Below are 18,361 nucleotides of genomic sequence, written 5' to 3' on the forward strand. Positions count from 1 at the left end.
TCTTTTGGCAGGGAGGACATTGCACTGGGAAGGGGGGAAGTATATTTCAATTTAGCAAGATTTACTGTTTGTGCGGTATAGTACAATGAGGAACAATAGCAGCAGCTTGGGTCGGGTTATTTTATAAACATGGAAGTGTTCCAGCAGTCTGTAATAAACTTGTTTAACCTTTTCAGAGTATGGTCCATTTTTGGGGAAGTACACATGGGGTGTAAGAACATCATCTTGTTTTCTCATGGCTGTGCTGCTGCTGTTACTACTTACTAAAAACAAGTAGTGGTGTAATTCATCTATGTAGCAACTGGCATAAACTCATAATGGTAAAGAAAGATGCTTCCAGCCAAAAGCAGGTTGTTGTACCTTGTCTAATGTATTTTTACTGTTTGTAAATATAAAGAAGTCTGATCTATTTTTATTTTCTAAAAAGCAGAAGGCTTAGTCATTAACTAATCTTTACCCCTTGGGTTTGTAGGTAGGCAGACATATTTTTACTAAAGGAGGTGTGCTGGACAATAATATTACTTGCTTAACAGTAGATATGAAATCATTTTTATAGCTGTGGTAGTAGAGCTCATCAACCTCATTGTGGTTTTTTTAATGTTACCAAATCACACTGCCTCAAGAACAGTCTTGCTCAGTTTTAAAGTGATACTGCTGCTACAAATTAATCCTCTATTTATAGTTATTGTGATATAATACAGGGTTCCTTTTGATTTTTAATTACCGTGTATTTTCTTCCTAAAAGCTAATAAAGTACACATAACAAAGTGCAATAAGTTCTCATTCAGCATTTAGAATGACTTCTGCACCACTGATGGGCAATACCTTACCCCAGTCGTTCTTTTGTTCTCAGAATATTTTTGAAGTGATTTGTCGAGATAATGTGGTTTGTGATTACATGCTCTGCAGTATTCAGCTCAATGCAGATGTATTGAAAAAGATTAAAAAATAAACGTAAGTGATTTATATTTGTGCTAATTAAAATTTGGGTAGTTTTGTCTGACTTGATGCCTTTTTTTCTTTTAAATCAATTGACAGAATTCATTGACAAGAAGCGCACCCCTTGCCAATGATTCGCAAGCACGCAGTGGTGCCCGCTTTCATACGTCCTACGACAAAAGATATATCATCAAAACTATAACAAGTGAAGATGTAGCAGAAATGCACAACATCCTGAAGAAATACCATCAGGTAATATGCTAAATACTATCAGGGTGTGGGATCTCTTCTGAGATACTATAATGTCAGGTTTTTTTAGAGTGTTGAAAGTTTTAAATGAGTAATTAGGGGAAAAGTAACTTCAGGCGTTTCTGCTTTTACACGAGCAATTTACTGTGTCCACAAGGCTGCACTTTTGTAAATAGCTAAGCTAGCTTTAAGTAAAATGATACATCTGTATGATAGACAGACACTAACTTGGAGGCCACATAAGCTTTTTCACCTTCCTAGGAAGATCTTCCCACTAGTGTACTCTCAGGCATGAAGATACTTGCTTCTGGGCTAGCTTGGAGACAGGTATCTGTGTACCTGTATATCAGCAGGGCAGGTGACCTCTTTCTTCCTGGTCTGGTCACCAAATGTTCTGTGTTTCACTAACAACAGATTTCAAACAATTAATGCTATATTATATGAGGAATGAAAAATTAGATTTAATTAATGTAAAATTCCAGATTTTGCCAGTGTGAATTTCCATAAACAGCAGTAAAGTCAAAACTGAACAGTGGTGATCCCTCAGATCCAGCAGTCATACTGTGCCAGTGAATAATTTGTCTGGATGGCATGGAGAGAGAGCAGAGCTTGGGAAATATGAGAAGCCCTGATAAAATCAGTGATGATTTCCTTAGCCCTAGATCTGTTTGAATAAGCTCTGTAACTGCAGAAATTGGAAAAGCCTCTCAAAATCATCTAAAATCTGATACCAAATAGGAAGGGGTTTTTACCCTTTCCATTTTCTTGCTCGCTTTTCCGAGTTGAGATTTCAGGTAAAAGCTTTGGGGTATTTAGAGTTGGAGCTATTTTACAGCTGGTTTAGGTGGGTTTTGATTTTTTGTTTGGGGTTTGTTTTTTTTCTTGCAATGTTTTTGTTTGTTGAGGTTTTTTAAATACTGTTACTTCTGTAGAACCAGTTTTAAAGTCATCATTTGAGGTGCAGGGGAAACAAAAGCATGCTTTCAGGGTGCTTGGGATTGAAGCATTGGTTGGCAGTCATCTTTGTGCTGCTACTTGACTGTCTCCCTCTCTTCCCTTTCTGTGTTGAAGGAAGATCTCTGAATGCCCTCCAAGTCCAGAGTAGCTTGGAAAGCCTTCAGTGATATGAACTCTTTTCTCTCTCTGCATGTCGTTGTTCTGTTTAAACAGCATACAGGATCACCATATGTTTGTTTTAATGTAGATAAATATCATCACTATGACATGTTCATAAACCAATCTTTTAAATACAGTTTTACCAAAGAGAAATTTTAAACTATTATCTAATTGTAATGGGGGTTATTTCTTATTAGAGTTTTCAAACTTACAATTTTGGATTCGGTCTGTAAGGCATTAAAGTTCTAGTCCTTTTGTAATTGGCATTAGAAGCTATTATTAATGATCCAGATTTTGAGACTTAATCCAGCTGAAAAGTCAATATTGCCATTCAAAACAGTCATCTCCTTTCAAGAGTGTTAATGAAGACAGTGCTAATGTGAATGAACTTCATAATTTGGACTCTTTTTTTCATTAATGCTTTCAAACATCAGCGTTCCTACTAAGCTAGGTTACAAGGAATAATGATCTGAAAGTTATGTGTACCAGGCATCTAGTTTTATTTTGCACTGGTAGAACATCTCATTGGAAGAATAGCTCTCATTGAGATACCTCAAAAAGATTCATGAAGATATGACTTGTGTTTCTTTGTCTCAGAACTTGAGAGCACGTTAGAAAGTGTTGTAAATGCAGAGGAACTCACGTACTGAGACAGTTTAATAATTGGACTTTTTAATGAGATAAATCAATTGCCTATCTTCACCAATTTACTGAACAAGTAAATTACTTTGAAGTAATTAAAAAAAAATCTAAATTAAATCCCACTTATTCTGGAGACAGATGATATCGTGTCCTGTATGTTGCTGCTGGAATTTGAATGTTTGGAATCATTAGGTACAGCAGCTTGTCCTCTCATTTCTCTAGATGTTTTTCAGACAAGTGAAGCTTATCTTAGCCTGCCTGATAAAGTCTAGAAAATCTGTTGTCCTGGTGGAAAGGTTTTAATAATTACCTTGACAGATTCATTCCACACAGATTGGCTTTAGACTACCTTTCTGCTAGCAAACAGTGCAATGCCAGATAACATCCTTTGGCACTTAAGCTCATTAATGGTCCCTGTTGTGGTTTTGCTTTGGACCACCTAGCTGTCTCCCAGATAATTCTTGACAAGGGTCAAGGTATTAACTCAGGTCAGTTATTATTCTTATGTAGGAGTTTGACTATGAGCATCATGTTTTAGAGGAGAATTTAATAATTTATATGTAAGTTATTCCATTCCAACTAGAACTGATGCCAGAGGACAGTCCAAGACCCTTCTAATTCACCTGTATTGATGTGACTTTATGGTTCTATTGGATGGCATAGTTGCAGTAGTACAAGACTTTTCAGATGCTGCACTGGTACTTCTGTGGAAATCTTTGTCACTAAAACAACTTCTCTTGAGTTCAATTTATTTTAGCAATTTCTTCTGCCAGTAGAGGAAATATTAAGTTCCCTGTACTGATTTACATACTGAACTTACTGCCCACCATCTTTCTTAATTGTAACTGTTGCTACAGTTAAAGAGGTTCATTGTAATTACAGAGAAATGAACCAAGTACAAGATTTCTAGGGAAAAGTCTGGTTGTTTGCTTTTCTCGCTGACCGCCAGCAGCACTCGCCACGTAAGTGAAGATTTCTGGCCCAGCTAAATGTGCTTCACAGCCTAGGTGTGATTTTGCTTGGGGACTACTTTGGGACTTCTAGCGGCATGTCCTTACATTATATCCTTGCAAGACTGCCCTTAGAGCAGAGTGGTATTTGAAAGGTTCAGTCTTCCAAGGAAGGGAGTGTGTAGACATGTTCAACCCAGTTATGTAGTGCAGGGATCATCCTAGGAGGAACAACCTTTCTCACATGCATGAAGACCAGAGAGGTGATTCATGTGAATTTTAGAAAACTGTTTCTCTCTTGTTAGAGATCAAATACCCCTGGGCAACCTGAATTTAGATCATCTATCTATTATGAACAGTAATTTGTAAACCCTTGGTATCTTGTACCCTTTTCCACCTGCCCAAGAAGGCAGTAAATATCTTCTGGCTACTTCTGACAATACTGTGAGTGAAATTTGTGCCGTTTATGACAGATCATCTTTTTCCTCTCTCATTCCTCTCCCCCCCCCCCCCCATCTACAAATTCATTCCAGGCTTCTTCCCTGGGTTAAAACTCTGAATAAAGTTTAAACCATAATACTACTCTCCTGTTTCCTAATTACAGCTAACAGTTCCAAGCTTATAGAACTGTTCTAAACCTTGGAAGTACCTCTGTCCTTGCTTTGGGACCAAACAAGCCCTACCAAATACTGAACTGCTTAATGACAACTGCAAGACGACAGCTATCTTTAAACAAAGAATAGTGGGGAGGGGACCATGAGAAGCCAGAAGTGTGAGAGGCTGGGTATGTTCTTCATTCACCAAAACAGTCTTCATCCCTGGCGCTTGCAAAATATCTGTCATTCTACTTGTACATTTTTTAACTATAAAGCTACTTATGAGGCATCTGGGAGTTAGTGTGGTCAGCAGAAAAACGTAGCAGGGCAGTTCTCCCATGAACACCTCCAAAATGTAACTCCACGTACCGATGATTTTTTGTGAAGTTACCAAAAGAATAAAAAGAGATGTGTAGACTGTCACGGGAAAGTAGAAATGAAGGTTATTTTATCAGTGACTGGAGATGATGGAGATTTATAGTCCACAAACCCATCCAGTTCTTTCCATTCCTCTCTCCCATCTGTCTGAAGGTACAATAGCCTGTCTGGTTTTTGGAACTGTGAAGAGATGAGGTTATAGTTACGCAGTCTGTCTACTTAGGTATTTACAAAAGAAGCAGGAATTGGCTGTAAACACTTGTAAGTCAAAAAAATACAAAGTCTAGATTGCTTGGGTTTTGATTAACTAAAGTTATAATGGACATGATTGTACATCTTAGAGAAATCAGGTTATATTCAGGAAACAGAATGGCCAGTAACTTGTTAGGAGTGAAAACCAAAATAAGTTCAGTTTGGCTGAACTGGGTAGAGTCATCTCTGGATAGAGTTCTGTTGCAATATCGCATGGCACTTCGCAAAAGTAACCAAGTTAGGTGCATCGCAATTTACAGTATTACTGCCACTATTGCAAATTTAAGAAATTATCAAGAGTAAAACCAAAAAGGTTGAATTCCAGATCAAAAGCTACATGATAGAAATGTGTAAACAGCTAAAAATGAACCAGGCTTGAAGGAGTGTCAGGAGTAGTTACTATAGAAACAGCATATAAGTGTATATAGCAATTCCAAATTAAACCTGTTGAACTGTAAATAATAGTCCTGACAATTGTAAATTACAGTTCCTATCCAAAATTATGAGTTGCTTAATTCATTTACCCTGTCTGATGTGATGCCTGCCTTTTTTTAGTGGCAGTCAGGCCCACAACCTCAGACAGATGGTGAACACTTCAGTCTAAACACTGACGCTTTCTGTCAACTCATCAGATGAGTCTGACGCTTTCAGTACGGAGTCGAAACACAAGAGATCATTATTTTCTCTTGCAGATTTTAAAAAGAAAAAAAAAAAGCAGCAACCAACTAAGCCCACCACTTCTAAGGAAACAGGGAATAATGTCCTTCTGCATGCTTGAAGTTGCAAAGCTTCTTGGTGTTTGTGACTGGAATATAAAGTCCATCATATGTGGACCAGCCTTCTATTTACACTTAAAAACAAACTGGCCTAGAGCATGAACCAGATAGGTTTCTAAGTGTTATGGTAAATACAAATGTATATCACATGTTATCCTTTGAGTTTCCGTGCTAGCCTGTTTCTAACTGCTGTAGTATTTTCTGATACATAGTATGAAATATTGCTTTTAGTCACATTTTAATAATTTGCAGTTGTTTTGGGCTGCTTTTGTTATTGGCATACTATCAGTTATTAGTAGAATTATTTTTCACCACTTTTCAGGTGTTACTTCAGCTGAACATTTTTTACTTATCAAATGCACTAGAACCATGGTTATGCTCAAATGGGTGAGACTTTTAAGTGTTAGGAAAGCTGTTACTGTGTGGGCTCATAGACGTAGTTTGACCATTTAAAACTCTGTGAGTTAAGCATACCTAAGTAGTAGTTGAGAGCAAAGTTGACTATTCATTTGAAATACCTGCAAATCTAGTGCAGTTGTGTTTAAAATCTATGCTCCTGACCCCAACAGTATGGACCAGAAAAAAACTGAATTAAATCAAGTTCTCATTTGGCATTGTTAAGGGAGAGCTCAACAAAGTCATCTGTGACAAGTGTGTTGCCAAGATTTCACCCCATGTTTAAGGAAAAGTACCTCCTTCTCCTAATGGAAGACTTCTCATTTCTAGCATGTATTTAAGCTATGTTCATATATTTCTTTTGGATGAGTTGTCTTGTGCAAAAAAGTTTATTAATTTACATCAAGTACAGAATATACTGTTGTAGATACTAGTTTACTGGTAAGTATCTTCTAAACTACGAATACGGTTTTCAGGGGTAGAAATCGGTGGCAGTTGAGCAAAACTCTGTAGGCAAATGACTGGTTCTGAAATGCTGGAATCAAGCTACCCCGGCCTCCCCAGTGAGATACACTTGCTTTAAATCTTAAATTGGTGTAAATTAGTGTAAAAGTGGAGTCTGGTGCTCTTTGAGAATAGATGATGGGTAGATAAAAGTTTTTTTTAAAATAAATGAAAGCAACTTGAGTGTCAGAAAAACTGGCAACTTTTGAACACCTTTTTTTTTTATTTTCATTAAAATGGACTTCAAAAGGGATTTATTATTCCTCTGTTCTGACACGCAAGCAACTTCAGTAAAGAAATTGAGAAGCCATCTCAAAGCAGGTGAACAAGAGGGAATTGTTAGCCTACAAGCCTTCCAGTATAAAACTGCTCATGAGTGTGTGTACCCTTTAGGTTTTCTATAGGTAGCTGTCCCTGTTGAATGCACATTCTCTTCCCTACACAGGTAATCATATGCAGAACTGACAGCTACTGCACTGCCTGTCTCCCTGGCAACCAGCAGAAATAGTGAATAGTGGTAAAGGAGAGGGACTGCCTGTTTACCCGAGGCAGCGTACAGCAGAGTGATGGGGAAGTGAATGGGAAGAAAGGAAAGAATAGGATGAGCTAAAAGGAGGAAACCACAGCAGAAAGGAGAAAAAACAAAGTGGGGGGTGGGGGAAATACCTTAGCTTCTGGAGAGAGAAAAAAAATAAACTGGAAGGCAAATGAAACAGAAAAAATGTAGGCAGTAAGGTGAAAAAAGGGGAAGTGGCACCAAGAGCAGGATTCAGGGCTGTGCAGGAATCAAGGAATAGCAATAGCACAGTGTTATTGAGTGGAAGGCAGGAGGAAATACTAAAATCATAAATAGATGGAAGAACATTTCTGTAGGCTAAAAACAATTTTTTCACAGAACTGGTGACAAAATATAGGTTGGAGAATACACCAAAAAAGAAATCTGGGGCTTAGGTATGTAAGAATTTGCGCTGAGACATCAAACCCCAGTAGGTTCATAGAATCATAGAATAGTTAGGGTTGGAAAAGACCTTAAGATCATAAAGTTCCAACCCCCCTGCCATGGGCAGGGACACCTTGCAATGAACCGTGTCACCCAAGGCTCTATCCAGCCTGGCCTTGAACACTGCCAAGGGTGGGGCTTTCACAACTTCCTTAGGCAACCCATTCCAGTGAAATAGGGCTACCTGTGAGAAAGCAATGTTGAGTTTTCACGTAGAGCTGAGATAGATATAATTCAGGATTTAGTCTTCACTGATACCACATCAGTCCACAGATTATCTACAGGGGTAGAGGAGACAGAGCAAAAATGGGAATTTTACCTTTTGTTTTTCCAAAAAGAGTTAAAAATGGCACAGATGCTTTGCCAGTGAATTGTATGCATTATGTTATCTTTTACTCATATCTCACTAGCATTACTGTGGGAAAGCAAGACGCTAAGAATCTTCTTTTAAATGACATAGGAAAAGTTCTATTCTTATTAAGGAATCCTGAGGCTGTATTTATACAAAAAAAAATTATGAGAATACAGAGTCATAAAGAATTTATTGCTAATTTTCAGCTTTAAGCTTGACTTTCAAGACAGCTCAAAAAATTACACGTTTGAAACCTATGCTTCACAGCTGATCAAATATGCCGACATGCTGATGATACTTTATTTTGTTAATGGTAATACTGTCCTCATGCTGTGCAGAAAAATGAAAATTGCCTGAATTGACAGAAAATGATGGGGTGTTTATTGCAACACTCTGTAAAAAAAAAAGATGGATTTTGATACTGCATATAAGGACTTGTAAATGTATTATCTAAGTATTACAGTTTTATTTAGCAAGGCTGCTTGATAGAATTGTTTTAATGTTCTTTTTAGGAAGAGTTAACACAAAGGAGTGAAGGTCTTTTCCAGTGAACTTCAGCAGTCCTGTTAAGCATGTACCGGCTTATTTTCTAGGCTCACTTTTATTCCAGCTGTGAGTGGGAAACTCCAGGAAATCATTCCTAAAAAACACCTTAAGGTGACTAAATTACTACTTCATTTATATCAAGATGGACAAATAGAAAATCTGCCAACCACAGTCACCAGTGCAAGTCCTGCTGGACTCCCACCCAAACAGATGACACGTTCTGCCTCCTCTGTGATGCAGATATGGGGGATTGATAGTTTCAAAGGTAGGAAGTTCTAGACCAACCTTGCAGATACTGAAAGCAAGTGGCATCCCTCCCTCTTTCCTTTGTCTCCTGATCAGGATAAGAAATGCTGTCATGGGAAACACTGAATTCTAGGGGCTCTTCTTTAATTTGCAGTGGCATGAGTGTCCACAGTCCATACAGAGTAGGAAACAACTGTTGCAGTACAAGTTCTGCTTTGAGAAGGTCTCTTATAGGTCTGCAAGAATACAGCCAAGTCCCTTTTTATCAACTGAAGAACAGGACTAACTGAGCTTTTCATGGCCTCCTTCACACGCTAGTAACACTCCCTTTTCAGAAGGTTTTGTTTACAAAATGCTAACGTGAAACAGCAGTGTTAGCAAATGGCTAACCCTAACTTACAAACAAGACTTAGGCAATATTCATTAGTTGCCTTTTTTTACCTTGTTACATAATACAGAACAAAGGGAGGGGGTCATATACTGCTAACCAAAGGATTTATTTTATGTTATTACAGGGTGTATGTTGCACACGTTCTGTGTTAGCGGCATTGCTGTTTTCCAGAAGGGAGACACTTAGGACCAGAAAGGTTAAAATCAGAGTTAGCAATAGCTAGGTTGAAGAGATGGTTTAGTTGTCAAGACTATGACGCTAACAGCTGAGAGGAAGGGGTTATTAATCTGGTGGTTGAGATGCCTAGCTGTCATTCCTTCATGTGGCATAAACTCTGTATGATTTTGGATAAAGCTTCTGTGTCTCAGCTCCCTGTATGGAAAATTGGAATAATAGTTGGGTAGGGTTTTTTAAAATTCAAATTCTGTAGTTAAGAGCCATAAGATTAGGAATTAGAGTTGAGTGACCTGAAATTCTGTGGCATTAAACCCTTCTTAGAAAATAGATCAGTTTTTATCATCCTTGCAGAACCTAATCATCTTGGAGAAGGAATCACTCAGTAAATGTTTTTATAAGAAACAACCATTCCTACCTTCTATGAAGCATTAGAAAAGTATTTAAGGATATATGCCACATACTTGGTGTTTGTAACAGAATAATCAATATAGCTTTATAATAGGAATTAGTATTTTAAACAATGTTTATGTAACCCTGTCTTTAATAGTTCTTATTTCACTTTACAATTGGATCTGTAAGAGAAACTACCAATGGTAAAAATGAGCTATGTAGCCCATAATACGTAACTGCCTTGTGATATTAGTAACAGCCCAATGATTGAAAATCCTCCAGTTCAAGAACGCCAACTTAAAACTTCCGCATCTGTTAAATACAGAACCTTCTCAGGTACAAACTGGTCAGTCTTTGTGCATTACTCAGGTTTGGTGGCCTTTTACTGGATTTTGGGGTGTGCAATCATTTCTCCTTCCTGAGGTTCTGATTTGCAATCATTGAGCCTCTGCAGCAGCTTAAGATGTTTTGCCCATTCATAGGCAATTTGAGCTTAAAAATGCTTTGCTGTGAAGTGGCACAACTGCATCGTGACTGTGTTCTCTGCTTTGGGGCTTGTAACCTCCAGTACAGCCACAGGGCAGACAGAAAGGACCATTACAGACCAGACTGTGCCAGCAACATTCAACAGAGCTCGTGTTACAGAGTTGCTAGTCAAAATGATGTTCAGTTCACAGTTAACGGTTTCCATCTTTGTTCATTCCCTTTGTTTCTTGTTGGAAAGGATTGTTTTCAGGCCTCTTAAATCTTTCTGCTTTTATTTTGACATTTGAAAAATTAAAGTCTGGGTGTCATATGTGTAGATTCCAGTATAAAGTTAGTGAAATTCCTTAAAATTAGCAGAGGATCCCAAAATTGCAAAATCTCCAGGGTTCTAAGAGCTTTGTTATATTATTTCTTACCAAATAGTAACCACTTCTGTTAAACAGTTCACGCGGCTTACTCAGTTAACTTGCTTGAAAGTTTCCTGTGTTTTAGAATAATGTGTTTCTAATAACCAGGTCACTCTGGCGCAAAAGACACAGCAGCTTCAGTATGCAGCAGATATTTGAAGCTGACTTTGGTTAGTTGTCATGTTTCCTGTTTGAGGCTTGAATTTTTAAACTTTCTCCAAGTTCCTCTGTTTGAGACTTAATAACAGAAAGAAGAAAGCTGGTGAGTCCTTTTCTGGTTTGCATCATTGTGGCTTAACTTCTCCTTGGTTCCACGAAATATGAGTGGATATGGTAGAGCTGGTTTTAGGATTAATACAGTATGGGAATTTTTATTCTGGGAATAAATATTCATTCTGCAATAGTTTTCATCATCAGTGTAGTCTGTACTTTCTGTGCTTCCTCCAGTGGACTTTCCAATAGGAATTCAAACTATTAGTTGTTAGGCAAGTGATAAAAAAAAAAGCAAACAGACAGGTTTTGAGTGCAGGTGGCAAATCTTTTCAAGGTTAATAGCCCATTTGTAATGGAATATGGTGACTTTAAGGAAACATAATGATACGTAAATAATCAAATGCAGGGATCTTGCACTTCACGCTCAACTCCATTGACCCTGAAATGTAACCATCCCAGAAGATAGCAGAAAGTTGGTGATAATAAATAATAAATTTTGCTGGTGACAGCACCATAAATGTTCATCATAATAAACATTGAGAATGGAGAAACATACAAATTAAATATAGTCTGGGACAACATAGTACAAAATGTAGCAGTATGATGTTCAGAAATGTCTTTGGGTTTTTTATGTCAGTACCAAATGTTATCTGCATCAGGTGTGCTTTTTGGACCAGAGAAGTGGAAAGGTCTGTCAAATGGAGCCTGCTCTTTCTATGAGATTGTCTACAGACATGAAGGGTTATAAATTAAACACTTCAAGATTTTAATTTTTAAACCATGGACTGAAAGGAAGATAACCTCCTGATTAAGGGGGTTGTTTTGGCATGATTTTTTTAAGGTTTGTTTCCACACAAACGTATATTCAATGTATATGTTGTTTCTGGCTGGTTTATATTTGAATGTATATAAATATATATATATGTATATAATCTGTATCCATCCTCATTTCTGTTTTGTTTTGTTTTGTTTGTTCTTGCAGTTTATTGTGGAGTGTCATGGGAACACACTTCTTCCCCAGTTTTTGGGCATGTACCGGCTTACTGTTGATGGAGTTGAAGTATATATGGTTGTTACAAGAAACGTGTTCAGCCATCGTTTATCTGTTTATAGAAAATATGACTTAAAGGTGAGAAATAACTGCTGATGAATTAACTGTGACAAACTAGCTGAAAATCTTTACTATAATTGTTAGATTATGCCGATGCTTAAATATTGCTTGGAATTTTAATGAATGAAAACTGTTTTATGTAGGAGCCCCAATTAACTGGTTCACTTCTGCAACTACTGGAAAAATTGAAGGATAGTTTTATAGAAATTATACAAGTTTATTTGTATTGTGCATGTTTAAATGGACCATTTTAACCAGTTATGTTTGTTAAATGTAGCTGAAGGTTAAAGGTAAAACCCTTCATGCAAGTGGAATAATAATTCTGCTTCCTGTAGGTTTTTATCAATATTATGAAAAGCCACAGCTGATTCTGCAGAGGGCTTTTATAAAATAACCGAATATCATCATCATTTAAACCAACAAAATGCTACTAATAAAGTACATCACTAGTACAAAAGCTTCATATTTTATCCTATATTTTGAAAATAATTCAAGTAAGAAAGAGGTTCTTAAAAGAAAACCCACAAAATTTATCTTGCTTTTATCATAAGGTGTGTTTTAATTTTGCTTCAGAAGATTTGTCTGCTTATTGTAATTTTGCCAGTAGTTAATACACAGTGCTTACAACGCATGCCCAAAACATAGCCTTGGTCTTTCTACCTGAGGGATTATATTTTTATTTCCTCCGTAAAGTTTCCCCTTAGAAACCTAATTCTTTCTAATACATACAATTTCTATGAGTTGAACTACGAAGTGCATCTGCAAACTTGGTTTAAGATGGTTATTTAGCATTCTAGATTAAAATATTTGTAATGCTACATACTGCACTATCCTTTCCTATTCTCAAGTATCTGCCTTGCAACAGCCAAGCAACTGGTCAGGTAGTTGGCTGAACATGAGTTTTAAGAACTGATTTCGAGATTGTCAACAATTGACTGGTTAATATTTAGCATTATTGGCAACAGAGCTTACCTGAGAAAGATACTTTTTAATCTGAGAGAACTGTATGTGTTGTAGAGCATCATCATGCAGTAAAAAAGTGACAAAAGCAGAACAGAAAGTAATGTAAGTGATATACAATATGTTCTTAGCATTGTTGTCAACAGCTCTTATTTCCCTCTCTGAATGCTTTTGTACTCTATTCAGTTTGTCCAGCTGGACAGAATTGCTTTAAAGATAAACTTCTCTTTCAGTTTACATTTAACATCAATACCATATCATTCTTCAAAGAGCCTTCACTGAGCAGATTTATAGTGACACTGCATATATTATAAAAAACACTTTTTCTTGATTTCCATTACCACAGCATCTGCAATTGTACGTTCAGAGTCCTTTTGTAAGTGAATATTTTTGACACCAGCTTAGAGCTCATTTGTAGCACAAGTCTTCACTTGTGTAGATACTAAGAAAAAGAGATCACAAATCAGCACAGGATTTCAAAGGTATTTTTCTGGCCACTGAGGCATTTTATTAAAATTACTTCAATGTCAAATTTGTCAATCTCCTTAATGTTTTGCTATTGTAGATCCGCTTTTTTTCCTCCACTTTGGTTTTCAGCTGATCTTTTTTCAGGCCCAGTAGTCATTCAAGTGATCTGTTGGAGCACAGAATACAGTATAAAAGGTGTACTATCAGCAAACTAAAATGTCAGACTTTTACGAGGCTTTATTATCAGTTTACAGTGTAATGCAACAAAATCCCTGCTTGCTGGACCATACATAGTAACTAAGACAAACCCAATTATCTGTTTTCTCCATCCTTTCTAAGTTTTCTAAGTTTCTCTCCACAGAGTAAAAGTTCGTATAAAATTATGTGGTTGGGAATCCTCACGTTCGTTATTATGACTCCACTCCAGCATTTCTTTACACCTTCCAACAAGCAATGGAGTTAATTTACCCATCTTTCAATGTCCAATTATCACGTTTCTTGTTATTATTTCTTACAGTGTTATTATGTGATAAATGCTGGGTACTTAAAGGTGTGGTCCTGCTCCAAGAAATTTGCAAGGAAATATATACAGCCTTTTTTTGGGTTTTTTTGTCACCTCCAGCGTACTCAGAAAACTACTAATTTTAGCTTAAAAAAAAAAAAAAGTTACATATCCAAAATGTCTTTGGCAAGCACTGTAAATCTTGTGGATTTGCAGTTGGTCTCGTCTCTTCTTTTAACTTCATGTTGCTGTGAGGTGCTTTGTTCTTGTTTGTGATCTTTTAAGTATTTGTGTGTGTTTATACTGTGTGACATCCTTTTCAAATGTGTATTGCCTATGTCCTAATAGTTATATAGAATAGGCTATTCCATGACCATACAGCTAAATTCGCACAGAAATATGAGAAGTCCACCCAGCAAACTGAACTTCAGGGTGATAGTCTCAAAATGAGAATGAGACATGAGTAAGAAGCTGCAGCAGTCAGGAGGACAATAGATGTAGATCACTTGAGGATTTAATCCATCTTTCTTCTCATGATACATCTTCTTCAAATGATTGCAGCAGTTCAGCAGCCCTGAGCATTCTACATACTGTATCACCTTTCTTTAAAACAGCTCTCAAGTTCAGAAGGATGCAGTTCATCCACTTTTTCAGCTGTTACCGTAACATTTTCAAATTAGTTTCTGACATATGCACATTTTTAGATCCATTTTTTCTGTTTCAGGGCTCTACTGTGGCTCGAGAAGCCAGTGACAAAGAAAAGGTATGGTGCATTTCTGTTTCTTTCTCAGTTATCTAACCTGCTAGCTAGTCTCAGGACAAACATAACCAGTGCTGTTCCTCCCCTTTTCTTTGTTTTCTGTCATATTCTCCCCTCTTGATTTTTGCCTTATTCCCTCCTTTATCTTTCCTCTGTTTTCTGCAGACCTATGAATATTGGTTTGCAATGGTATTGAGATTTCAGAGGTAAGTGAGCCAATCCTCTACCTCCTCCTTTTCATTTTTTCTCTTCTCTTAGTTTCTTCAGGGCCTGCCCTGTGGTAGGAAAACATGAGGACCTTCTTCTCTTCCCTCCTGCTTCTTCATCTTCTTTCTCTTGCTCTTTAACATTAAGGTACATGGATACTCCATGTCAGTTATTGGAATTATGTGACTTGACACCACTTCTAAAGTGAATGCAAAGATGAACCAAACCTTGAATTTTGAGAACCTTTGGGTACGTAAAGCTCATACAAATGAGCAAACCACTGAAAGGCTTAGATGTACGTATAGCTATGAGAGGCAGTCTCTGTCAAATTACGAGCTGAAACTTTACTCTAAAAAGAAATTAATCACTTTATTTTTCTCCATATACAACTTCAGTTCATTTTGAAAATTTAGTGCTCTCAAAATCAACATTTCTTTGAGGTTTCATTGAAATAGCCTGATGGCATTTCAAGAGAGGTTTTTCTAGAGATTCTGCAGATAATTGAAGTTGGAACATAGTCTCCATTATCTAAGACTTCTTTAGATTTCCAAATTTGGGGTGAAGTCTAGGAACTTATGACCCTTGTTTTCTTAATTTTTCCAAGCCCATGCCTTCTGAATTAGCATAAGAGCATTCAGCAATTCACTTAAAAGACTTCATTTTGTGTTGTCCCCAAATATCATCCAGATAATTTATTTTTCTCGTAAGCATTAGACGTACCATGCCTGCCTCTCTTAGTCTTCTACATACCACACAACTGCACTAAGGAGTAAGGGACATGCAGCAGCTGTCAGCCCTACAGTTACTGCTGCATGAAAAGCTGCCAGGTTTTTCCACTTTGTCCTGAGGTATGACCTTCTTCCAGCATTAGGCAACTACCACGTCCCAAATGCCAACTGCAGTTACAATAGTCAGCATTAGCTCTCTTTTGCTGTACCGGGCCCTCAAGATCACATCTTGAATGGTCTCTATTCTTTTCTTGTGGTCTAGTTTTGTTCTTGTTTAGTAACACAACTCTTAAAGTTTTTAAAACAGAGGGATTAACTCCTTCAGTGTCTCCTAAATGATACCTAATGTCATTGAAAATCTCTGTTGGTTAGTACTAAACTAAATCGAAAGCAATCAAGGGGGCAAATTATTTAGATGGGACTAATGCAGGTTGCAAAATTAATGCTTGGGATAGTAACATAAAAATACTTCAGCTATAGGAGCTGATACTGTACAGATATTTAGTGCAGTGGGTTTGGGCCTTTTTAGGACTATGTCTTATGATAATATATTTATATTCATGTTATTACAAATAGCTTAATAATAGTACACACATACTATACATGCATTGAGTGAGAACCTCAAAGAATCACTGCCTTGATTTTGTTCCCATGTAAGTTCCTGGCAGAATTACTGTTGAACTTTTTTATAGCTAAGTTGTGTTTTATATAACTGTGTACAACAATTCTCTAAATTTAATGTGAACCATAACTTCAGTAAGGCAAATAACAAAAATTCCTATCAAATTCAACACATCTAGTCCCTCCCTTTTATTTTGAGTACTTCTGTGAAAGGAATATAAAAACAGCCCTAGTCCCCCAGATTCTTCTTCTGCTATTTTAAATCTCACACGTTATTTTCTTTTCAAAGGAATTTGATTTCTTGGAGGCAGAACTGCGCTAAACTTACTGCTGTTGTAAGCAGACAGTCTAAGGCTGTTAGAACAGCCTTCTGTTACTCATTGTTTCCCTCAAATGCTAATGCAGTGCAGCAGAGAAGCCACAAGCTAACATTCAGAACAAACATTTCTAAGAAAGGGAATTAATTGGGTAGACTTCTAAGTTGATAGAGGGAACCACATTTTACAAACACTTTAAGACAGACTGCTAGGGATGTAAGCAAGGGGAAAGTAATATTTTGCTTATTACATGGTTTTTGTCTTAAGTTTTGTAGTCTGCTGTTTGATTTGAAAGGATCAAAAGAACATGCTACCCCATGTCTGTGTTGTAGGTGTTTGGAACATTCACTGTCACTGTGATCTAAAACTGCAGTAGGCACTAGAACTGCAGTGGTTTACTCATCTGAAGTACTCAAATGTTCTTAAGGCACAGAGTTTAAGCTTGCTTGAAAGGGGGTTATATATTTATATGAATCAACAAGGAAACTTTGTTTTGAAACTCTCATTGGATGTGTCCCTGCACATGTGGCACTAATTTCAGGACCTTGAGGACTGTGTTGACAGAAGTATGTAAATGATCCATTATTTGTAACCCGCAAGTGAGAGTCCTATCCCATGTTGTTTTCACTTCCATTTTTCCTTATGTAGGTGTCGCTATTTCAGACTTCGTTTGTTGTCTGGCTTGAGATTCCCACAGAAATCTTAAAGATGTTAAAATGCCTGAAAAAATTTAGCTTGAAAAGTCAAAAGTAAAGGATTGGGGGGGGGGGAGGGGAAGATGGCATTATAGGAAATGGTCTAACGATACTTTGGCATCTCCTATGTCAGAAGAAATTGCTCTGAGTGCTTAAACAAAACCAGACAACCTGAAGTACTAGCTGGTGTAGTAACTTATTAGCTACTTTTTAGCCAGAGGCAAGGTAAATCATCAATTCATTAATATCACCCTGAAATGACATTAATAATAATAGAATTTCAGTTAATGGCATTATTTAATTACTCAAGTAAATGTACCCACTGCTATTCACATCTGAAAAACATGAAGGTAATGAAAGACAGGAAGCTTTTGGTGCTAAAATGTATGGCTAAAACGTCTGGTAATGCAGTAATTTTTAATAGGCTTTTAAGTAATTCATATTTAATTTCAAATGCCAATGTTCAAGTAATCAAATGGTTTTCAGAATATCAAGCCTAATTTGTAAGCTTCTTCTAAAGCTGCAGAAGTCAGAAAACAGAAGAGCAAGTATTTCAGTCACATTCTAGTGCAGACTTTAGGTTTTAGATAAATTACTTTGAAATGGCAAGCTTAACTAAAATTATGACATTATTGATTCTTTTTCCTGTCAAACTACTCTTTTGTCATTTACTCAGTTAATAAAGAAGAAGCAATTATGCAGAAAGATTTAATGGATTATAAAATAAGAAATCAAGAAAAATATTTTTCTACTTTAGTTTTGCTTGTAAAATAGGTGTTAGCATTCAAAGAGGTTTTTTAGGAAGAAAAGCTGGCTGGAATGACTTTGAGAATGCTTTTTGTCCTGTTTTCAGTTTATTTCCTGTTTGACTGTCTTCAGCTGTTTAATATCCAAACATATTGATAAGGAAGTCTGAAACTCTTATTTCAATCTTTTCTGATAATCAGTGTGGATGCAATCTCCATCCCTTAGATTTCACCTTAACA

At 36.9% G+C, this 18,361-nt stretch overlaps 1 protein-coding gene across 2 annotated transcripts in view; it reads left to right on the forward strand.

Moving 5' to 3' along the window:
- Window positions 1-18,361, forward strand: part of PIP4K2A (phosphatidylinositol-5-phosphate 4-kinase type 2 alpha) — a 109,594-nt gene that overhangs the window by 76,348 nt on the left and 14,885 nt on the right. The window contains exons 4-6 of one of the 2 annotated variants that reach the window (XM_061351749.1): window positions 1,039-1,191; window positions 11,989-12,135; window positions 14,772-14,810. In XM_061351749.1, coding sequence (XP_061207733.1) covers window positions 1,039-1,191; window positions 11,989-12,135; window positions 14,772-14,810 — 339 coding nt within the window. The remainder of the gene's footprint in view (window positions 1-1,038; window positions 1,192-11,988; window positions 12,136-14,771; window positions 14,811-18,361) is intronic. The other variant, XM_061351758.1, reaches the window with a different exon arrangement.

The sequence above is a fragment of the Neopsephotus bourkii genome, unplaced genomic scaffold, assembly GCF_033783945.1.
Source record: "Neopsephotus bourkii isolate Nb327-2 ecotype Australia unplaced genomic scaffold, CSIRO-AGI_Nbou_v1 NB_53, whole genome shotgun sequence".
In the NCBI taxonomy this organism is placed as follows: domain Eukaryota; kingdom Metazoa; phylum Chordata; class Aves; order Psittaciformes; family Psittacidae; genus Neopsephotus; species Neopsephotus bourkii.